Below are 24,950 nucleotides of genomic sequence, written 5' to 3'. Positions count from 1 at the left end.
ATAATAAATTAACCTTTGAACTATCCGTCCCGAGCGGGACTTCCCGTGTCCAAACATTTTCATTCCCCTTCCCATTCCGACGTGTCAACCCATCGTCTCCTCTTGTGCCAAGATGTGGCCACCCTCAGGGTCCAGGATCAGCACCTTATATTCTGTCTGGGTTCGTTTTCTCTTTCTTCTCTCTCTCTCTCCCCCCCCCCCCCCGACTTTTCAGCTCAGTGCTTCAACTAATAAAGACAACCACGCCATTTGCCTTCTTAACCACCCGATCAATCTGTGCAGTCTCTTTCAGGGAGCATTGAACTTGGAGTCTAAGATCCCTCTGATCATCAACACTGTTCAGGGTTTTGCATTTAACAGTGTACTGTCTCATACATTCGACCTACCGAGCTGCCAAGATGATCATCACTAATCAAAACTCACGGAGATTTCTCAGGTCCTGTTGAATTTATTGCCAAGTGCACAAGTACAGGAAGGTGCAGGTACAGAGAAACACTGACTTGTGGCAGCATCACAGGCAAATACATTCAGATAACACACGGAGCACAAATTATACGATTCTCTGTCAGTAACAATCTATAAATACGTTTTATGTCATTAACAATATATAAAATACATTGTGTCGTGATCAATATTAAAATGTGCATTTTGTGTCAATAACAGACTTGGAAATGTTGAAATTGGTCCCTGTTTCCTTTCCTCCTGTAGTCCACAACCAGCTCCTTTGTTTTTGTCACCATGAGGGAGAGGTTGTTTTCTTGACACCACTGTGTCGGGGTGATGACTTCTTCTCTGTAGGCTGCCTCGTTATTATTTGAGATTAGGCCAAACAATGTCGTGTCATAAGCAAATTTAATTAGCAGATTGGATCTGTGGGTGGCGACACAAATCATGGGAATACAGAGAGTAAAGGAGGGGACCAAGGAGACAACCCTGCGTGTATGAGTGCTGAGGGTCAGAGAGACAGAGGTGAGGGAATCCACTCTTACCACCTGCCGGCGATCTGACAGGAAGTCCAGGATCCAGCTACACAAGGCAGGGTGAAGGCCGAGGTCTCTGAGCTTCTTGTCGATACTTCACGCCTTCGTATGGCTACTGCTCTGCCCATGACTGTAAGGAACTGCAGAGAACTTTGGAGAGCAGAGAACATCAGAGAAACAAGCCTCCCCTCCATGGACTCTTCCTACACTTCCCCTGTCTCGGAAAAGCAGGCCATGTACTCAAAGATCCTCACAACCCGGACATTCTTGCTGCAAACCTGCTCCCCCATCGGGGAAGAGATACAAAAGCCTTAAAGCCCGTACCACCAGGCTCAAGGACGGCTTCCTGTCTGCGGTTATAAGCCGAATGAATGGTCTCCAGTCCAATAAAATGGACTCGACCTCACAATGTAACTCGACGTGACCCTACACCATATGTTTCTCTGCACTGCATTTTCTCTGCAGCCATAATGCTTTGTTACAGTTATTGTTTTGTCGTATATCAGCTCAATGTACTGTAGTAATGTATTGATCTGTGTGGATGGTACGTCAGGCAAGATTTTCACTGTAGCTCAGTACGTGATAAAAATAAACAAATTCCCCATTTTAATTTTGTGGAAATATTAGACAGACTGAGCTTCTGCTTTGGAACCTCAGAAGGAAACTTAACTGAACTGTTGTCATTTCTGAGGAATGCAGATAAATAGAAAAGGCTTCAATCTCGCATTACCATCTGCGGTAGCTGGGATCAGGTGACCGGTGTGGGTCTCCAATACCAATTTTCAGAATCAGGTTTAATAGCACCGGCATATCTCATGAAATCTGTTGTCTCTGCGGCAGCAGTAGAACCTAATTCTTAACAATAGATTTTAACAACTATGAATTACAATAATATACATATTAAATAGTTAAATTACATAAGTGGTGCAAAAATAAAAATAAAAAAAATGTAATAAGCTCTTTTAATTGTGTGGAAATTCTGGAGCAAGGCTTAACAAAACTGTACACATTTATGAGAAGCTCAGAAACATAGAAAAGGCTGAATTCTCAAATGAATGGCTCTGTGTTAAATATTCAACCATCGCGGTGACTGAAGGCAGCTGCAGGTTCATGAGGGACTGTTACTGTCAGATTCTGCAGTTCTTGCGGCTGCTCATCGCACCCCGGACTGGAGCCTGGTCATTGAGCATTGGAGGAGTCTGTTCTGCTGACTTTAGCCATAAAGTAGCCTGGTGTTTAATATTGCGGATCTGTGAAAGATAAATCAGTTCTATATCAAATGCCGTGTCTCAGGTACTTACTGTCTCTACCACACTCACAATGTACACTAGAGAGGCCACTCGGCCCATCTGGTCCCTGCCCATGTTTCTGTTCCATATCAGTATATCAAAATCTATCCCTGCCGTTCCCCTCTCACTCTCCTTGTGATAACAGGTTGTAACTAGTCACCACTCCTTGAGATAGGGGAGTTCCCTTCAATTTCATAGAATCATAGAAATCTACAGCTCATTACAGACCCTTTGGCCCACAATGATGTCACGACCATGTAACTTACTCTAGAAACTGTCTAGAATTACCCTACTGCATAGCCCTCCATTTTCCTAATCTCCATGTACCTATCTAAGAGTCTCTTAAAAGACCCGATTGTATCCACCTCTACCACCGTCGCTGGCAGTGCATTCCACACACACACACACACACACACACCACACTTTGTTTATAAAACTTAGCTCTTCCACCTTCTCTGCACCTATTTCTAGGCAGCTTAAACCTATGCCCCCTCGTGTTAGCCGTTTCAGCCCTGGGAAAAAGCCTCTGACTATCCACACGACCAATGCCTCTCATCATCCTATACACCTGCATGAATTTCCTGCATGCTTCTCTCCAGGCTGAATAACACGATGAGCTCACTGTGGTTTTGACGTTCTTCAGGGCTCTGGACTAAAGGTGGTTAAGCTCCTTCTTCCCTGTTCTTTTCAAAGTTTTGTGTCATTTTCACTCATTTCAAAGGTCTGTGCCTCAGACAGCTGGATTGTTGCAATGCGCCTCTAAAGTCTGACAGCAGACTAGCGAGTGAATCTTCGATGGTGCAGAGTCAGAAACCAAAGAGTTACCACCCTGAATCAGGGCTTTGGGGCGCCAGAAAGGAAATGGGGTCTAGAATTTACAAGGACGAGGAGGGAGAGGAATCAGACCACCAGGATGTGGCCACAAATGAAAGATCAGAAACATTTTGAAACTGTTCGATCGAAAAAAAAAAGGTGGTTAACCTGTGCAAAATACTGTAGGAAATCAACAGATCGGGCCGCAAATGTGGAGAGGAATAAATAGACAACGTTTAGGCCGAGCCCCTTCAGTATGCCTAGACTGTGTACTCCTCTGCTTAGTTGCTGCCTGAACTGCAGAGTTCCTCCAGCATTTTATGTGCATGTGTCTACAGTTCCAGCAGCAGCAGAATCTCTTGTGTTTCATATCTGCATTTGTAAGAAGATTCTACTTCGGCATTAAACACGCGGAAAGTTTGCTGATATTAAGTGCATTGTTTACGAAAGCTACTTTCTCCATTAAAAGAGCTGCTGAATTCCGCCCCCCCCCCCAAAAAACAAGCTGAGGTATGAACATGGAACCGGTGTTTGCAGAAATGTTTAATGGCATCGTGATTACCCAGAAAGCTCTGCGTAGGAATGGTCGCTGTCGCTGAAGCGCCGATCGAATGCGCATGCGTCAGGGTCGCGGATGGTCCCGAATATCGCTCATGCGCGCAGTACATAAAGGCCTCGGAAAATCAGCTCCAGGTAAGAGATATTCCCCGGTTGCGGGATTCGGAACAATTGCTGTGAGCTCCGGATACCGTGGCCCGCAATCCCGGGACAGTCGTGCTCTCTTCCCTCTCTCTCAGCCACACGATCCGTACACGGGCCCCGGGCAGCTTCCGGCTGATGAGGGAATGGGAACCGATGGATCTCTCAGACAGAGCTGAGCTCCAGCTGTCTAAATGCAAGGATTAGGAACTCGGAGAAAGGGAACAAAATCTTTTCCATCAGCTGTTAAGAAATTCACCTTTGTTCTGCCTCCAATCACAAATAAGATAAAATCTGCAGATATTGAAAATCCAAGCAACACACACAAAATGCTGGAGGAATTCAGCATTCGTACTGTTTTCCATAATGCTGCCTGGCCTGCTGAGTTCCTCCAGCATTTTGTGTATGTTGGTTGTTCTACCTCCTCTTGTTCTGGACCTTTCTACCCGTGGGGACATGTTTTGACCCATTCTCTCTGAGGACATAATGATATCAAGCACCTTTGTCCTTGGCAACAAGTGCCAGACTCCAATGAGACAGACTACTGCCCTTCCCTTCATATTCATTGGCCGCCAGTCACCTGGGGGAGGGTTCAGGGGAAATATTTATGTACAATACAGAAACTGGTGTTACCTGTGTATTGTGACGATGCAAAAATTGCTGGAGAATTTGCAAATGGGAGGAAGTGGAGTGATATTTGGAAATCTGCCTTTTTAAAGTGTCATTTAGCAAGCAAATCAGATATGGACGGTGTGCAAAAGCTGGAGTGAGAAAATCCTTCATAACCCTCTACAGGCCTGCTACATCGATTGTGTGAGAGTGCAGATGAACTTGATCAAACCCGGAGGATAACAGTGTTCTGCTAGCTGTTAAAATAAATACCTCTCTATTTAAAATTCAGTGTGCACATGTTGTTGTTACTGGGTAAAAATTGCACAGCGCAAGATTTTTCGGCACACTGGTCATTACAAATTAGAGAGGATATTGGTGGGAAGGTGGGGAGACCTCCAGTGGCCCTGATGCCCTCACCTACAAGATGTGCATCCAGCTGCAGCTTGTAATCCTGCACTTTCAGGAGCTGGATCTGGAAATGGATGAATTCCATATCATCCAGGAGTTGGAGAGGGTGATAGATATGGCATGAAGAGAGGTGATTTAAACTGAAATGTAGGACATAAGAAACTGAGTGAGAGTCAGGAAGGGGAATGAGGTTAAATAGCCATTGCAGAGTACTCCTGTGGCCATCCCACACAACAGCAGGTGGACCACTTTAGACACTGTTAGGGAGGATTACCTAGCAGAGGAATGTCAAAGGGTTGATAGGGGATTTGTTAGTTAGGGAATTAAAACTATCAGAGATCCAATATCCTAGTGGTAAGGCTTGCTAGTGCTAGTGTGTGGTGTGGGAGGGTGGAAGTTAAACTCAAGTTGCAGGGGGGATTGGAGTCAGAATGCCAGAACAGATAGGAAGGAGGTCCCAGTGCAGGAAGTTGCATTAGACAGCCTGAATATTTTTTCACCATTGACTAGGTGGGCCCCTGTTTCTGTACTGAACTTCTCTAAGTTTGGATACTGTTGATGGGGACGACCTACCAGAGACAAGTTGTAGTGGTCGCGTCTCTGGCACTGAGACTGGAACCTTACCTCAGAAAGGAAGGAGTGAAAAGAGGAGAGCAGTAGTGATTAGGGATTAGATAGTTATGGGGACAAGTAAGAGATTCCGTGGGAGAGATCGAGAATCCTGGATGGTCTGTTGCCTCCCTGGTGCCAGGGTCCACGATATCTCAGATCGAGTTCTCGGTATTCTCAGGAGAGAGGGTGAGCAGCCAGATGTCATGGTCCACGTGGGGACCAATGACATAGACAGCAGTAGGTATGAGGGTTTAAAGAAGGAATATAGGGAGTTAGGAAAAAAGTTAAAGAGCAGGACCTCAAGGGTGGTAATCTCAGGATTGCTGCCAGTGCCACGAGACAGAGAGAGTAGGAACAGGAAGTCATGGCAGTTGAATGCGTGGCTGAAGAGTTGGTGCAAGGGGCAGGGGTTCAGATTTCTGGGACATTGGGATCTCTTCTGGGGATGGTCTGACCTGTACAAAAAGGACGGGCTGCACCTGAACTGGAAAGGGACCAATATCCGGGCATGGCAGGTTTGCTAGAGCTGTTGGGGAGGGTTTAAACTAGTTTGGCAGCGGGGTGGGAATCAGAATGTGAGTGCAGAGATTAGGGTAGAAGGACAAGAGCATGATGCTATGTGTTCTGAGTTGCTGAGGAAGGACAGGCAGGGGACAAAACACAAATGTAGCCAGTTAAAGTGGTTGATGTGTGTCTAGTTCAATGCTAGGAGTGTTAGGCATAAAGGGGATGAACTTGGAGCATGGATCAGTACATGGAATGATGACGTTGTGGCCATTTCTGAAACTTGGCTGGAGGAAGGGCAGCATTGGCTGATGCAGGTACCGGGGTTCAGGTGTTTTATAAGGAATAGGATGGGAGGTAGAAAAGGCGGGGGAGTAGCATTACTGGTCAGGGATAGTATCACGGCTATAGAAAGGGAGGACGCTGCAGAGGGAGTGTCCACTGAGTCGGTATGGGTGGAAGTCAGAAATAGGAAGGGATCAATCACTGTGCTGGGAGTAGTCTATACGCCCCCAAATAGCCCTCGGGACACCGAGGAGCAGATAAGCAGACAGAGTTTAGAATGGTGCAGATTTGTAGTTTTGGGTGATTTCAACTTCCCTCGTATTGACTGGCACCTCCTGACTGCAAGGGGGAGAGGTGGGACTGAATTTGTCAGGTGCATTCAAGAAGGATTCCTGACACAGTATGTGGACCGGCCGATGAGAGGAGAGGCCATACTAGATCTAGTTCTGGGTAATGAACCTGGTCAGGTGGCAGACCTCTTGGTGGGGGAGCATTTTAGTGAGAGTGACCACAACTCCCTTAGCTTCAGCATAGCTATGGAAAAGGATAAAAACAGACAAAATGGGAAAGTGCTTAACTGGGGAAGGGCTAACTATGAAGGGATGAGGCAGGAACTAGCGAGAGTAAATTGAAAACAGATGTTCAAGGGTGAAAGCACAGAAGTAATGTGGAGGAAGTTTAGGGACCACTTGTGCTGGGTTCAGGATAGGTTTGGTCCCTCTGAGACAAGGAAAAAATGGTAGGAAAAGGGAATCGTGGCTGACGAAACACGTGAGGCAACTCGTCAAGAGGAAGAAGGAAGCATATGTTAGATGTAAGAAGCAGGAAGCAGGACGGGCTTATGAGAAATATAGGGTAGCCAGGAAGGAGCTTAAGAAAGGACTTAGGAGAGCTCGAAGGGGGCATGAGAAGGCCTTGGCATGTAGGATTAAGGAGAACCCCAAGGCGTTCTATGCGAATGTGAAGAACAGAAGGATGGCAAGAATGAAGGTGGGGCTGCTCAAGGATGAAGAAGACAACATGTGCCTGGAGGTGGGGGAGGTTGGGGAGGTCCTAAATGAATACTTTGCTTCAGTATTTACAATTGAAAAGGATCTTGATCAGGGTGAGGTCAAGATAGAACAGGCCTGTGTGCTGGACAAGGTGGAGATTAAGGAAGAAGAAGTGTTGGATCTTCTTAAAAACATCAGTAAAGAGCTTTACCAAATGTTCCCTTTAAATTTTCACTTCCCCACTTACCCATGACCTCTGGTTGTCTGTAACCCCACCCAACCTCAGTGGAAAAAGCTGCTTGCATTTACCCTATCTATACCCTCATAATTTTGTATACTTCTAACAAATCCTCAAAGCAATGTATAATTTCCTTGTTTATGTTTAGAATCTTTTTTAGATGTATAAGATCTATACCCTCATAATTTTGTATACTTCTAACAAATCCTCAAAGCAATGCATAATTTCCTTGTTTATGTTTAGAATCTTTTTTAGATGTATAAGATGATGAGGGCCATTGATAGTGTAGATAGCCAGAGGTCTTTTTTTTTCCCCTAGGGCTGAAGTGGCTAAGACAAGGGGGCAGAGTTTTAAGGTGCTTTGAAATACTTTATACTTCTTTATACTTTATTGTTGCCAAACAATTGGTACTAGAACGTACAATCATCACAGCGATATTTGATTCTGCGCTTCACTCTCCCTGGATTACAAATATTAAATATTAAATATAATTAAAATTAGTAAATATTAAAAATTTAAATTATAAATCATAAATAGAAAATAGAAAAATGGAAAGTAACGTAGTGCAAAAAAACCGAGGGGCGGGTCCAGATATTTGGAGGGTACGGCCCAGATCCGGGTCAGGATCTGTTCGGCAGTCTTATCATAATTGGAAAGAAGCGGCTCCCAAACCTGGCCATACAAGTCTTCAAACTCCTGAATCTTCTCCTGGTGGGAGGAGAGACAAGAAGTCTACCGAGGGGATGTCAGGGGTAAGTTTTTTACACAGAGAGTGGTGGGTGCGTGGAATACACTGCCGGCTATTTGCGTGAGAGTGTTTCAGTTACTGTGGGGCCAGGAACCCATGCAGCTCAGTGGGAACAGGGAATAATACCAATGGAGCGAGTCAAACTGAGCCAGGTCACAGATTGGAGATGGCAGAAATGTCCCATTCTTATACAGACAGGAAGAGCGTCAGAGAATTTGATGGTCATTCCAGATACCAGCACTGTGCCCAGTTAGAAGATGATTTCTCTCTCCAACTTGGGTTGAAGTTCACTGTAACAGTATGATGTCAGATCACACCTTGACAACCCGAGTGATCTCATCTGAAATGTTGTCCAACACCCATTGATGGATTTTGTAACTCTTTTTACAGGTTAAAAATGACAAGGAATTTGTCTACAGAAATCTAGAATACAACACACCAGTTTTGCTGTCTCTGTCCAGATATTTAAGAAGTGGAGCAAGGGATTCACTCGATCATCCTTCCTGCTCAGACAGTGGGAATGGATTCAGTCTGTTTTGTGTGTGAGAAGGGATTCAGTCAGTCTTCCCACCTGTGGACACACCAGTCAGTTCTCACTGGGCAGAGGCTGGTCAACTGCTGAATTTGTGGGGTAGGATTCACTCGGTCATCTGACCTAATGGCTCACCAGCGAGTTCACACCAGGGAGCAGCCGTTCACCTGCTCAGACTGTGGGAAGGGATTCACTCGGTCATCTTACCTAATGGTACACCAGCGAATTCACACAGGACAGTGGCCGTTCTCCTGCTCAGATTGTGGGAAGGGATTCACTTGGTCATCTCAACTGAAGGTACATCATCGACTTCACACTGGTGAGAGGCCGTTCACCTGCTCAGACTGTGGGAAGGGATTCACTTCGTCATCTCAACTGAAGGTTCATCAGCGAGGTCACACTGGAGAGAGGCCATTCACCTGCTCAGCCTGTGGGAAGGGATTCACTCAGTCATCTGAACTAATGGCTCACCAGCGAGTTCACACTGGGGAGCGGCCATTCACCTGCTTGGATTGTGGGAAGGGATTCACTTGCTCATCTCACCTGAAAGTACATCAGCGAGTTCACACCGGGGAACGGCCATTCACCTGCTCAGACTGCGGGAAGAGATTCACCATGTCATCTGATCTACTGAAACACCAGTCAGTTCACACCAGAGAGAAGCCATTCACCTGCTCAGACTGTGGGAAGGGATTCACTCGATCATCTTACCTAATGGTACACCAGCGAATTCACACTGGACAGTGGCCGTTCTCCTGCTCGGATTGTGGGAAGGGATTCACTTGGTCATCTCAACTCAAGGTACATCAGCGACTTCACACTGGTGAGAGGCCGTTCACCTGCTCAGACTGTGGGAAGGGATTCACTCAGTCATCTCAACTGAAGGAACATCAGCGAGTTCATACTGGAGAGAGGCCATTCACCTGCTCAGACTGCGGGAAGAGATTCGCTTCGTCATCTCCACTGAAGGTACATCAGCGACTTCACACTGGCGAGAGGCCATTCACCTGCTCAGTGTGTGGGAAGAGATTCACTTTGTCAACTGATCTACTGAGACACCAGTCAGTTCACACCGGAGAGTGGCCATTCAGCTGCTCAGACTGTGGGAAGGGATTCACTTCGTCATCTAATCTGAAGGTACACCAACGAGTTCACACTGGGGAGAGGCATTTTTATGCTCAGACTGTGAGAAGGGATTCACATCGACATCTAAAGTGAAGGTACATCAGTGAGGTCACACAGGGGAGAGGCCTTTCATCTGCTCAGTGTGTGGGAAGGGATTCACTCGGTCATCCCACCTACAGAAACATCAGCGAGCTCACACCGGGTAGAGACCGTTCACCTGCTCAGACTTTGATAAGAGATTCTCTCAGCCAAATCAACCAAATGTGCATCATTGAGTTCACACTGGGGAGAGGCTGTTCACCTACTGGGAATGTAGGAAGGGATTCACTCAGTCATCTATCCTTATGTAAATCTCACTTCGGCTAGCAGCGTAATATAGGGGGTGCTAGCCCTCCAGCCCGGGAAAACTTAAGATATCTCATTTGGATGGATGCTGCGTGATGTGTCCCCTGTTAAAAATCAGCACCCCAAAATAACAAACAGTACACAATATGTGATTAAACAATTCAAATTTATAATTCTTACTTTGACTATAGGGTTAGTGAAGAAAACAAAGAAAAAGAAAAGGGCCCACTCTCTCCATTCACGTCTTCTCATCTCTCCCCGGCAAAAGACTGTGAAAATCTCTCTTCCTGACTCACAAGAAAGAACAACATTTCTCTCACTGGATAACCCCGCATTCCAAAACCCTGTTATCTCTAGTCGTAACCTAAACTTTGCTGCTACAGAGAAACCATTACCTCAGCAGTGAAACATTGCAGAGAGGCAATTACATGAGGAGTGAAACTTACAGCGTGTTACACTTGTGACACACTGCCGGGTTCACACTGTGGAGGAAGTTTCAATAAGCTGCATGCTGGATATTTGTCCATCACCGTTGCTGAATACAATTTCGAGAGTGACTGTCAGTGCTGAACTCTGCAATTATTGCTGCTGCTCACCACACCCAGTTCTGCACCCTGGTCACTGGGCATGGGAGGAGTTTCTTCTGCTACATATTCACCTTTAATGGGACTGGAGTTTAATCTTCTGGATTTGAGACAAATAAATCAGTTCTATTTTAAATTCTGTCTCTGGTGCTTATTGAATTTTTAACACACCTAGTGTACAGTAGAGAGTCAACTCAGGCGAGCTGGACACTGCCAGTGTTTCGGTTCCACAACAGTCCTTTTAAATCCTCCCCTGTTGTTCCCCTCTTGCTCTCCCTGTGGTGATGGGTTCCAAACAGTCACCACTCTGTGGGTGAAGAGGTTTCCCTTGAATTTTCTGCAGAATGAAGATGTCGAGCTGACTGCAGTTCTGTCTGAGATGTCCTTCGCCCCTCTAATCTCTGGGCTGAGGAAGAATGACATTGGTAGTTAACGTCCTTATTCACGGCTCATTTCCACATTATGGGTCATTTTCCTTGCTTTGTAAGGGTTCTTAGAAAACACCCCTATCCTCTAAAGACTGAAAGCAGAATGGGAAACCATCAGTTGGACGTCAACGAAGCAGGGTCAGAAATCAGAGGTGGGCACGTGGCAGAGTTTGGGACTCTGGACGACGGTCGGGGTAAGAACGTATGATGAAGAGAAGGGAATCAGCAGTGGGGCGTGGCAACCAATGACACAGTAGCAACATTTGGAAGCTGATTGACTGGGAAAATCTTTTGTTTGTCTGACTGATGACACAACCAATACCTGTGGTGAGGTGCTCCACTGGTCGAGGAACATGTATGTGTTGGGAATGGTTTTATGTATAGAAGAAGTTGTTCCTGCTTGTTTATCCAGTAATATTATATCCAGATGGTTATTATGGATTGTCCTATCTGAAATAATATATTGATTATCATATAATTTGTGAGATTTTGACTCTAAAACTGGATCAGGCTTGAATTTATGGTGCCTTTATGAAGTGATGGAGGGCATTCATGAGTCTGTATTTTAAATCAAGATTTTGGTGAATGATATTTGCCACTTGATTGTAACTTTGTAAGTAATCAGATTGAGTTAAACTGCTGCAGAATCCTGGAATGTGTTTGATTGTGTCTGGTTTCCGCTAACATTTTCTGCAATTACTGCCTTATTTGTTTGTATTTCATGTACTTTTGATTTTTTTTTTCCTTTTGTTAACCACCTTGTCCTGTATTTCTGCAAGGACCCCCTCTGTTTCTGGGAAGATGTCTCCAACTCTCAGTCAGGTACTCGATGCTTCCTTGTCACCATCTCGTCTGCTCAGATCATTGGGATGTCTCCCATGGAGGGTCATACTTATTCCACTGGTTAATGTTTTCTTCCATAGTGATGATTCCTTTTTCTGAGTTGGCCTCTCATTTAAGTTTTCTGGTCTGTATTGCCTGTCATGATTCCATATACACACATGGAGCATTGCATACTGTTCATTTTTCATAAAAAAATATATACTTAGAAGTTTAACTGACTGTTGTGTGATTTTTTTTTTCATTTGTGTTATCTCTCTTCCTGCTTCTGTCCAAGGTAGTGTTAATCTAAGTGGGTTTGAGCGTAAGTAGTCTTTTCTAAAGTTCTTATTTATCTTTGTAAGTTTTACTGATTGAAATGGGACCAAGATATTTTTATTTAAAAAAAGTCAATGTCGGTATTGATGAAAGTGTTTATTGTCTTTGTTGTGTTTGTTAACTGTTGAGCTCTGTTTGGCAGGTCTTTTTGGGCCTTGAACTAAATTTTGTCAAAGGTTTTCCCTATTTTGCACTACCTTCTATTTTCTTTGCTTGTTGATATTCCAGGTATGTGGGTATCAAGAGTCCCGATGAAGGGTCTTGGCCCAAAATGATGATTCCCATCCATAGATGCTGCCTGACATGCTGAGCTCCTCCAGCAGTTTGTGTGTAGTTCTCTAGATTTCTAGCATCTGCAGGTCCTCTTGTTTCCCAGATACTTATATGTTTCTTGAAAGAACAAGCAGGTAGTGGGGTTGTGTGGCTCTGTTCGATAAAATGGAAAGAGGTGGCATAGGGTTGCAAGGTGTAGAATCTGTGGCTAGAATTAAGGAACAGCAAATGTAAAACAAAATCCCTGATGGGAATTGTATAGAGACCTCCAAACAGTAGTGAGTATGTGGTCCACAAATTACAATGGGGGATAGAAAGTGCGTGACAAAAGGACAATGTTACAGTAGTCATGGGGGATTGTCATGCAGGTGATTAGGAAAATTAGGACAGTGTTGGTCTCAAGAGGAGGAATTCCTAGAATGCCTACAAGATGCTTTTTTAGAGCAGTTCATGGTTGAGCCCGCTTGGGGATCAGCTATTCTGGATTGGGTAATGAACCAGAATTAATTAGGTCACTTAAGTTCAAAGAACCCTGAGCGGCAAGTGTTCTTAATATGATCAAATTCACCCTGACATTAGAGAAGGAGAAGCTAAAGTCAGATGTGAAATAAAGAGAATTAGAGAGGCATGAAAGAAAAATTGGTCAAAATTGATTTGGAAAGAACACGGGCAGGAATTTCTGGAAGCAATTCGGAAGGCACAGGATACATACAGTGGCATGCAAATATTTGGGCACCCCTGGTCAAAATTTCTGTTACTGTGAATAGCCAAGTGAGTAAAAGATGACCTGATTTACAAAAGGCATAAAGTTTAACATGACACATTTCTTTAATATTTTAAGCAAGACTACATTTTTATTTCCATCTTTTACAGTTAATCCTATGGATTATACGAAGTGAGCCACAAACATTCGTTGTGGTTCCGGGTACCGATGATCAACCCACTCTTGTGGGCATAGGAGAGTTCCAAGCCTCAGCTGTGACAAACTGAAGCTATCAGCTTTTCCAGTCTCTCTCTCTTTAGACTGGCCGACTGCCTGTCTGCAGATCGCTCTCTCTCTCTCTTATGGTTAAATCCACAGTTAGCGCCGTCAGCCTGTGACTGACGTCATAGTCCCGCCTCCTCACTCCGGCGCTCTTAAAGACACAGTCACAGTCCGACCGCAGGCTCGCAACAGCCGCAACACAACCTCCCGACTTTTCAACTCAGTGCTTCAACTAATAAAGACAACCACGCCATTTGCCTTCTTAACCACCCGATTAATCTGTGCAGTCTCTTTCAGGAAGCGATGAACTTGGAGTCTAAGATCCCTCTGATCATCAACACTGACATCTCCGCAGCCGCGTTCAACTCCCCGTCCAAGAAGAACAAACCCCGAAGTAAATGTCCCGCTTTCTGATTTATTTCCATTTCCCTCCGAGGGAAGTTTGGGGAGTTTGTGAAGCGTCTCCTGCGGCCGGAGTCTGATGTATCGCTGAGAGGTAGGAGGAGACCGCTCGGCCCGTCGGTTTGATGCCGGTTCCCCGGGGTGGGAGGGGTGGATTTTATTGAAATTATGAAGATGGTGGGAGAGGGGACGGGCAGGATGATTGTCCCGGAGGGGACAGAAGGGGCTCATCTGTGGAAATGTCTGAGCCCACGGTGGAGGCGAGCAGAGGGATTCACCACATTGGGGGCAAACACCGGCAGACTGTTGACCTGCAAGTGGGGCCAATGGTCCGGTCAAAGTGGGGATGGGAGTGGTATTGGGGCCCAGTATCTTATTGAATGACAGGACGTGTTAGAGGGGCCGAATGGCCGGCTCCTGTTCCTGGTGTCTGTTTGTTTAAATACAAGGAATAACCAGACCCTTCCCGGGCCTGCAGGATGTCCCAGTCGGTGTTGTAGGGACCGGTGTTCGGAGCCCAGTTGTTCCCAAACTGTGTCAACAATTTGGCTGAGGGACCAAATCAACACTCCCAAGTCTGTTATTAAAAAAAAAATCTACATTTATGGTCCTGGAGGAACGGGTTTCGTTTTTACTGTGTACTGCACCAGCAGTTATGGTTGAAATAACAATAAAAAGCTACTTGACTTGACTTGAAAATGAAACCAACTGTACATTTATATATTTTATGTGTGTTGCTTGAATTTCCAGCATCTGCAGAATTCCTGTTGTTTGTATATTTATGTGTTAGATCCCGAGAGTTTCGGGAATTTGGAAAAATTAAATAAGGGTGTCTGTGAGTTTTCGTTTCCCAGGGTTTGTTTCCACGCCCTGATATCGATGTAGTGAAGCGGGAGTTCAGAGCCGACACAGCGGGGTCCGATACAGGTCAGACGGGGTAAGTTACAGGCGACACTCCGCTCCGGAACAATCAGCACTAAAGCATTTAGAGTAACGCCGCAGTAATTCGGAGCAGGTCAGGGAGAATATTAAATAAAACCAACACGGGAACTTTCTGATCCGATCCCCTGACAGAGTGTGAAGGAACCGCGGCGAAGTGTAGTTGCAGAATGTAAAATAAGCGAGCCGAGCCGGGCCCGTGTGGGCGGAAGCCGAGGGGGGGGATCGATACCTGCGAACAGGGGAAGTAAATCTGCAACGAGCTTTGGAAATTGTCCATGGACAAAGTCGGAGACAGCGGGGCTGAGCGGGACCGGACAGTGTGAACAGATGTGACCGGATCGCGGGAATCACTGTCGCTGAGAAAGTTGCCGAGGCTTTCTCGGCTTTGCATATCAGTCAGAATCCTGATGGACAGAGATTTACACTAATTTTCCAAAGGTTTCCCGGCCTCATTTCTAATACTCCTGTGTTAATACTCCTGTTCAACGCCCTGACAGTCAGACACATTTTAGTGACCAGTCGCGTCCGTAAGGGGCTGAGGGGTCAGAGCAAGACGGAGAACCGCAGTGACCCGGAGATGGAAAGCAGGAGGAGGTCTGTGATCTTACTTCTCACCATCTCCGGGAGGTTCGTCATCCTGTGGTCGGTGAGTGTTGCCGAATTCCTTTATAACACCATTGCCTGATTGGATCAAAATAATTACAGCGATTCTGAATACATCTTTCAACACACCGGAGACATGCTGATGATATTAAGTTGCTGCACAAACACGTTTATTTATGGGGTAACTCAGTGCAAGTTCAGAGAACATTTCATCAGCGCGGCGAAATGTCCGCTCACGTCGATTATTCAACTAACAAACAATATATCTGAGCTCGTCTCGGCGGTGGTCGCAATGTTTTTGATCTTGACTCTACAGAACCAATGAACGTGGCAGCGGGGGGAGTAAATCTGGTTTCGAGCCCGAGAGAAACACAGCCCAGGAACAGAGTCTCCGACACCCGCACCCCGCCACCTCCACTCCTACTGATTATTAAACTCATCCACCTTTTATTTTCAGTTTTCCACTATATTCCCGCACTCGTCACCGCCAGACCCTTCTCAGTCTGAGAAAGCGAGACAGGTTCTGGGGACATTCAAGACCAAATCGGCAAAAATGCAACTCATTCGTTACTTTAGTCTTTTGCATAAGAATGAATGAAAAAAAAAGAAAGTCAACACGAACTGACAGTGAAGCTTGGACATGTCCGTCGCATTAGACAAAGAAGTTACAGAGAAATATTTAACACCACAGAACTCATTCATAATTGTGCAAATTGTTACAGAAATCTCAGGTGCCTACTCTGCTTCAAGGAAAATAAGGTCATCCAACTTCGTGATTTTTAATAAATGCCCGTCCGATCAAATTTCGTGTTGACGCTCCTTTACATTCACTCCATAGAATCGCATGTTTATTATTTTTACTTTTTATCTCAGCTAAAACTGATAAAAAATTGCGTTATGGACATACACAAGCACACTTATTTCTCAATCGCTTGGAACTTTTGGACTATTCTAATGCGTTTTAGTATTGTGCCTTTCTGGAGATTTGAATAAATATTGCCGTGCAGGTCGAAATGTTTAGAGCTATTGTGTAGTGATTTTGGGAAGATGCCAGTCGTGTATATTACAACGGGACAATGTATACCCTCTTCATGTACCATAGTCGTTCATTTCCCTCTTTCGTCAGCTTATTTCTGGTGTTTTACACTGACTGATTTCCGTGGGCTGTGTGTGTTCGGAGTATTATTACCGCATATTTATCCTGTAATATTATATTCGGGCGGGTACCAGGTATTATCCCATCTCCAATAATGTATCGGTGGTAATATAATAGTAGGGTCCTGACATTAAAACTGGATCAGGATTGTATTTATAATAATGCATGGTATGTTTCATGATTTTGTAACTTAAAGCAAGAATTTGGTGAAAGATGTTTGTCGCCTGATGGTTCCTGTGTAAGTAATCGGATTGAATTAGATTGTTGCAGGATATTGTAATTGTGGGATTTTTTTTTCCGGTTTCACATGGCATATTCTGCTTTTATCGTCTTGAATTTGTTAGCCTTTTATTGCGCATCTTTGATGTTTTTGTCTTAACCACCTGGACCAGTATTGCCAGTATCTGGGAAGAATTCTCCAACTTTGAGCCTGTCGTCGGACACGTTCTCGTTGACACCTAGTCTGCCATGATCGTGGGGATCCCATCCATGGACGGTTATGCTTACCCATTGGCTAACTCTTTCTTCCAGAGCAGTGTTTGCCAACCCAACGCCCACATACTTGCCAATGCCCTCCTGAAGACCTTCATAGTCGCCATACTCCCCCCTCTGAGACCGAATATACTTTCCAGCGCTCCCATCGTGTAAAAACATGGCTATCATATGCCAGCATGAAAGAAATATTCTGCTTTAACTTTTTATTTATCTTTAAACCTAGTTTTCACAGTACCTGTGCCCCGCACAGTAGCTGCGGGGTGTTGACAATGAATGACACCACGGACTTGCAATTTAATTTTCATAAATTCCACTAAACCAGCATGGCGACCTGTCCTATATGCCGCTCTATCCATTACACAAGAAATCCTGTTCCTAATCAAAATAATTTTGTCATCAATATACATGTTGAGCTCTCAGATTTATTCCACGTTAATATCTGTTTTGAGCTATTTACAATAGGAAATCTCGTCATCAACGTTTCCATTTTTGATTAACCATACATATGCCATTAGCAAGGCCTCGTTGTCCCGCATAGTTGACTCATACAGTTGGCTCCCAAATTCTGTTGTTTTTTTTTGTAGTTCTGTGCATAGTGATACTTAATGTCCTTACTCATGTCATCAGTACGACGAGACACAGAGTTATTACTCAGGGGAATTGGTTTTAAAATACTGGTATCTATTTTGAGAACAGTGGCGAGCACTTCTGATACAACAGGCATTAATAATCTTTCACTAATTGCATGAGATTTTTCACACTTTGCTATCATTTTGGAAATGAGATCGCGATCAAAGATATTTTTTAGCTTTCCTGGCAAATGACTCGAGTATGCAACGCCTTTCAAACGCTTCTTTCATCCTCTGGATCTGAGTAATAACATAGGCCGCCTTTTCAGGGTGTCTTTTACGGAAGTGTTCCTGCAATCTTGATAGTTTCAGTGTTTCTTTAGACAGTACAGTATCACGAATAAGGCACATGGGGCGTCGCTGATCTGACAGAAATAGAATAAGTCCATACTCCATGTACGTAAAGTAGACGCACTTTTTGTAGTTTATGATTCTTAGCAGAATTAGAATTCAGGTCCTCATCGCCTTCAGATTCACAGAGATCCTGCCGTATGTATTAATCCATCATTATCGGGATTAGACTGTTAAATTGAATAAACTCTTTCCGTGCCGCGAGTCAAGGGGAATTGTTGAGCACTCTGGTTGCTAATTTATGCTTCCCCAATAATGTCTGTTAGGCTGGTAAGGTGGGAAGAGGTTGCCGAGTTTCAGACGGTTGAGACGACGAGCGTTTGCTGTCTGCGGAGCTACGGCTCTTTCTGTGCTCCAGGGCCTGCTCTACTAACAGTCGGTAAGGTCCGGTGCCTCAAGTTATAGAACATAGAAATATACAGCGCATTACAGGCCCTTCGGCCCACAATGTTCTCCCACCCATCTGGCTTACTCTAGAAATTGCCTGGAATTTCCCTAGCGCACAACCCTCTATTTTTCTAAGCTCTATGTACATATCTAAGAAGCTCTTAAAAGACCCTTTTGTATCGGCGTCCAACACTGCCGCCGGCAGTGTATTACATGCACCCACCACCCACTGCATGACAAACTTACCCCTGCCACCCTTCGATAAGTTCGTGGCCTAAGGTAGAAGGAGATGAGTTATACAGCTCTCGTTGCATGTACATGCAGTCCAACTCTTTGAGTGATTATGCAGAAAGTTTGAAGTTAATAACTCATCTCCTTCTACCTTAGGCCACGAACTTATCGATCACTCCTGCTGTCTGCAGGTCCAAGACGCCGGCTTCTATAAAGAAGGGATCCGTACGCTCCACGACCGCTGAACTAAGTGTGTAAATGTAGGAGGGGACTAAGTTGGAAAAATAAATGTGCTAGGTTTTCTAAAATTGACTCCTTCTGCCTTAGGCCACGAACTTAACAATCACCACTCGTATCACGGGCTCATAACTTGTTAAGCAGACCCATGTGTGCCATCGTGTCAAGGACCTTCTGAAAGTCCGGGTGCACATCATCAACTGATTCTCCTCTGTCTGTCTTGCTTGTTACTTCTTCAATGAATTCAAAGAATGTCATCATGCTTGTCAGACAAGATTTTCCCTTGAAGACAACATGCTGAAAATGGCTAATTTTATCATGTGCCCCAGACACCCTGGAAACACGTCCTCAATGTCCGACTCCAATATCTTCCCAACCAGTGAGGTCAGACTAACTGGCCCATAATTTTGTATCTTCTACCTCTCTACCTCCTTGAAGAGTGGAGTGGTATTTCCAAATTTCCAGTCTTCCAGAACCATACCAGAACCCATTGATTCTTGAAGCATCATTACTGATCCCTCCACAATATTTTCAGCCACCACTTTCAGATGTACACCATCTGGTCCAGGTGACCTATTTACCTTCAGCCATTCTATTTCCAAGAACTTTCTCCTGAGTAATGTAAATTTGCACAATTCAGACCACTGACATTTAGACATCCACCATCCTGCTAGTGCCTTCCAGTGTGAAGACTGATGCAAAATACTTATTCAGTTCATCCGCCAGTTCCATGTTCCCCATTACTACCCGTCCAGCATCGGTTTCCAGTTGTCCAATATCCACACTTTCCTCTCCTTAACACTTAATGTATCAGAAGAAACATTAGGCATCCTCTTTAATATCACTGTCTAGCTTAAATTGGTATTCCATCTTTTTCTTCTTAACTACTTTTTTAAAATTTGCCTTCTGTTGGTTTTTAAAAGCTTCCCAATCCTCTAACTTCCCACCATCTTTGCTGTGTTATATGCCCTCTCTTTGGTTTTTATGTTGGCTTCGCCATGGTTGTTTCATCTTCTCTTTAGAATGCATCTTCCTCTTTTTTACATATATAACCAGTACCTTCCAAATTGCTTCCAGAAATTCCAGCCATTTTCTCATCATCCCTGTCCATGTTCTTTTCTTATCAACTTTGGCCAATTCTTCTCTCATGCCTTTATAATTCTCTGTATTCCATGGTTACACTGGAACACCTCACTTTAGCTTCTCCTTCTCACACTTCAGGGTGAATTCCATTATATTAAGATCATTTGCCCTTATGGGTTCTTTCACCTTAGGCACTCTAATTAATTGTATAACACCCAATCGGGAATGGCTGATCCCCAGCTCGGCTCAACCAGGAGCTGCTGTAAAAAGCCATCTTGTGGGCATTCTAGGAAACCTCCTCTTGAGATCCTGCACCGACCTAATTTTCCTAATATATCTGCATGACTATCTCCCATGACTATTGTACATTGCTTTTTTGGGATGCATTTTCTTTCTCCCGTTGTAATTTGCAGGCAATATACCTACTACTGTTTGGGGGTCTCCAAAAAAATCAAGATCTTTTCACCCTTGCTGTTCCTTAGTTCTCAATGACTCAGCACCTTTGAACACCATGTCAACTTTCCGATGATTTGATTTAAATTTTTACCAACAGAGCCACAGCACCCTCTCTGCCTACCTGCAGTCCTTTCCAGAAACATACAAGAATATGGGCCACAAGAGTTACTGCAGATGCTGGAAGTCTAGAGCCATAATTGAATGTGCTGGAGGAGCTCAGCAGGTCAGGCAGCATCTATCGATGGGAATCAACATTTTGGCCCAAGTATCTGGAATATTAACAGGCAAAGAACATAGAAAATAGCAAGAAAACAAAAAAAAAAAAACAGCTTTTGGCAAAATTTAATTCAGGGCTTAATAAGATTTCCCAAGCGGATCGCCAGATTCCCAAGCAGATTCATGGAACGGAATCACTGTAAGGTCCAGCCAGGCAGACTTGACTCTCTGCCGTACACTAGTTATGATACAAATTCACCATGTACCGGACACAGAGTTTAAAATAGAACTGATTTTTTGCCTCTGATCCAGAAAATTAAACTGTAGTCCCATTAAAGGTGAATATGCAGCAGAAAAAAACTCCTCCCATGCCCAGTGACCAGGGTGCAGAACTGGGTGTGGTGAGCAGCAGCAATAATTGCAGAATTCAGCACCGACAGTCACTCTCCAAATTGCATCAGCAACGGTGATGGACAAATATCCAGCATGCAGCTTATTGAAACTTTCTCCCCAGTGTGAACCCAGTCGTGTGTCACAAGGTTAGATTGCTGAGTGAATGTCTTCCCACATTCTGAGCAGGTGAACGGCTTCTCCCCAGTGTGAACTCGCTGATGACTCTGTAGGTTGGATGCATGAGTGAATCTCTTCTCACAGACTGAGCAGGTGAATGGCATCTACCAAGTGTGAACTCGCTGGCATGCCAGCAGAGCAGATGACCGAGTGAATCATTTCCCACGTTCTGAGCAGATGAATGGCCACTCCCCAGTGTGAACTGACTGGTGTGCCAGTAGTTCAGATGACTGAGTGAATCCTTTCCCACATTCTGAGCAGGTGAACCGCCTCTCCCCAGTGTGAACTGACTGGTGTCTCTGTAGGTGAGATGCATGTGTGAACCCCTTCCCACAGACTGAGCAGGTGAACGGCTTCTCCCCAGTGTGAATTTATTGGTGACTCTGTACGTTGGATGACTGTGTGAATCTCTTCCCACGGACTGAGCAGGTGAAATCCCTCAATGCATTATGAACTGACTGGTGATTCAGTAGGTTTGATGATTGAGTGAATCCCTTCCCACAGTCTGAGCAGGTGAACGGCCAGTTCCCGGTGTGAACTCGCTGGTGAGCCATTTGGGTAGATGACTCAGTAAATCCATTCCCACAAGTTCAGCAGATGACCAGCCTCTGGCCAGCGAGAACTGACTGGTGTGTCCACAGGTGGGAAGACCGACTGAATCCCTTCTCACCCACAGAACAGGTGAATGGCCTTGTCCCAGTGTGAACTTGCTGATGTACCTTCAGTTGCGATGACCGATTGAATCCATTCCCACTGTCTGAACAGGTAAATGGCCTTCCCCCTGTGTAAAATGACGGGCGTGCCAGTAGGTCAGATGATCGAGTGAATCCCTCCCCACAGTCTGAGCAGGAAGGAAGATCGAGTGAATCCCTTACAGAGACAGCAAAACTGGCGTGTTGTGTTCGAGATTCCCGTAGACAAATTCCTTGTCATTTTTAACCTGTAGAAAGATTTACAAAATACATCAATGGGTGAAAGACAACATTTCAGATGAGATCACTTGAGTTGACAAAGTGTGATCTGACATCACACTGTTACAGTGAGGTTCAACCCAAGTTGGACAGAGAAATCATCTTCTAACTGGGCACAGTGCTGGTATCTGGAATGACCATCAAATTCTCTGATGCTCTTCCTGTCTCTAAAAGAATGAGGCATTTCTACCGTCTCCAATCTGTGACCTGGCTCAGTTTGACTCTGTCCATTGGTATTATTCCCTGTTCCCACTGAGCTGCATGGGTGCCTGGCTCCACAGTAACTGAAACACTCTCACACGAATAGCTGGCAGTGAATTCCACTCACCGATTACTGTTTGTGTAAAAAAACTTACCCCTGACATCCCTTTGGTATCTATTTCCAAGCTCCTTAAAACTATGCTCCCTCGTATTAGCCTAATATCGACACCGCCCCCCCCAAAAAAACTCTACCCCGCACAATTGCGGAGGAGCTAAATATAATTCCTCTCTTTGATCAGCTGTCTGAATGATTCCCGGACTCTGAGAGGAAGGGGTGTCTATGGTCCACATTGTCAGGGTGTTGAGTTTACCAGGAGACAGAGACTGCAGGGACGGGAGGTTTTCTGGTCACTAATACACTGTGCGCGGACTCCGCTGGCAATTCTGGTGTTGTGACCCGAATCGAGACAAACACCACGCTGCCCACTCCACCAACAACACAGCACAGCCGGACACATAACAGGGACTTTACATCTCACAACACTGGATTCAGTGATGAAACCCGTGATTAATGTTGTTGTCCAGCTGAAATCATAAGAAATGTCCATTCAGGTGTTTTTAAATACCAGCGCTCCCCCACAGGTGACGTCACACAGGCTCCCCCCCCCACGTGCCTGACGTCCCACATGGGTCCCCCACACCGGGATCTGCCCTCACGTGCGCGGTGTCTTACGTCACCCACGCGCTGGTGAGCTCGAGCTTTACCGGTTTAACGGCTGGGCTACAAATCACGTGACCAGCCCCTCCCCCACCGCTGTCCACAGAGGATTCAGGAGCTGCGCTATTCCCATTGGTGCGAAGCGATGTCAATCATTGGTTACAACCAGTCGCGGAGGCGGACCAGCCGAGAGGGCGTTACCCCCGCTGACTCCGTTTCCCGCTCGAGCTCCGAGATCCTCAAAGCGGCAAACTCCTCATCAGAGCGGAACAAATCCCAAAGTGAATGTCCGCTTTCTGATTTATTTCCATTTCTCTCCGAGGGAAGTTGGGGCGTTTGTGAAGCGTCTCCTGCGGCCGGAGTCTGATGTGTCGCTGAGAGGTAGGAGGAGACCGCTCGGCCCGTCGGTTTGATGCCGGTTCCCCGGGGAGGGAGAGGATGAAGACGGTGAGAGAGGGGGCGGACAGGATGTTTGTCCCGGTGGGGACAGGAGGGGCTCATCTGTGGAAATGTCTGAGCCCACGGTGGTGGCGATTCACCACATTGGGGGGCAAACACCGGCAGACTGTTGTCCTGCAAGCGGGGCCGATGATCCGGGAAAAGTGACAATTATTTGTGTTTTGTTGAGATTGCACCGGGAATATGGTGTAAAATCCCGCTCCCCACACTAACACGGGTTATACAGACCAAAGAACAAACTGCCGGAGGAACTCAGTGGGTCGGGCAGCATCTGTGGAGGGAAATGGACCGTCAACATTTCAGGCCGAGACCCTCCCTCTGCACTGAGAGTGGACGGGAAATAGTCCGAGAAAAGAGGTGAGGGGTGGGGATGGGGCAAGAGCTGGGGACTGAGAGGTGGATCCAGGTGAGGGGGAGGTGGGAAGGTGGAAATAGTGACAGGGGTGGGAGGTGAGTGGTTGGGGCAACACGGGGCTGCAGAAGATGGAAATTAATTCTATAGAGGATTAACAAAGAGGTTAGAGAGTATTTGTTATAGAGAGTGCAATGAAGATTCACCTGGAGTGGTGGGGTCATCATATGAAGAAATATAAAATGTGATAACCCTTTCATTTAGAGAATCGAGGACTGAGAGGTAAACACATTGAAATGCACAACATCATTACCGGTTGAACCAGGGATCCCAGTCTCTGAAAAAGGGGGTGGACTGTCCGGGACTGAGATGAGGGGAAATGTCTCCACTCCGAAGGTGGTGAATGTCTGTAAATCCCCACCATAGAGGGCGGTGAAGACTCAGTGAACGTCCTCACATAAAACAGAGGCCGGCAGATGTGTGGAGACCAAAGTGATCGAGGAAATGAGGGTCGAGCAGAAACATGTGGCTGAGATGGGAGAGCAGCCGTCATCTTGTTGATAGTTAGAGGGGCTGAATGGCCACTTCTTGCTGTTTCTGACTTGATGTTTCAGTGTTCCTGTCCAGTGAGGCCGGAGCAATGTGAATAGAAATTAGTGCTTATATACATGGACTGATTTAAATAAAACCTGAACAATTCTGCTTTGGTCTGAATTGAGTGATTAGATCAGACTAGATGCAACTTTATTGTCATTGTGCCGACTACAGATACAAAGCCAATGAAACGCAGTTAGCATCTAACCAGAAATGCAAAGAATGGTGTTATTTACAAAATAATTGCGAATTAAAAAGTAAGTGCCACAGCACACAAATATAAAAGT

General features: G+C 45.3%; 1 protein-coding gene across 1 annotated transcript in view; it reads left to right on the top strand.

The window, feature by feature from the left end:
• The window catches only part of LOC140207926 (uncharacterized), a 49,528-nt gene that overhangs the window by 6,544 nt on the left and 18,034 nt on the right, over nucleotides 1-24,950 (top strand). The window contains exon 3 of the mRNA XM_072276464.1: nucleotides 8,816-9,849. Within this exon, the coding sequence (XP_072132565.1) occupies nucleotides 8,816-9,849 (1,034 nt within the window). The remainder of the gene's footprint in view (nucleotides 1-8,815; nucleotides 9,850-24,950) is intronic.

The sequence above is a fragment of the Mobula birostris genome, chromosome 13 (assembly GCF_030028105.1).
Source record: "Mobula birostris isolate sMobBir1 chromosome 13, sMobBir1.hap1, whole genome shotgun sequence".
NCBI lineage: Eukaryota > Metazoa > Chordata > Chondrichthyes > Myliobatiformes > Myliobatidae > Mobula > Mobula birostris.
The sequence above is the reverse complement of the archived record's forward strand: the minus strand, read 5'-3'. Positions and strand labels throughout refer to the sequence as shown.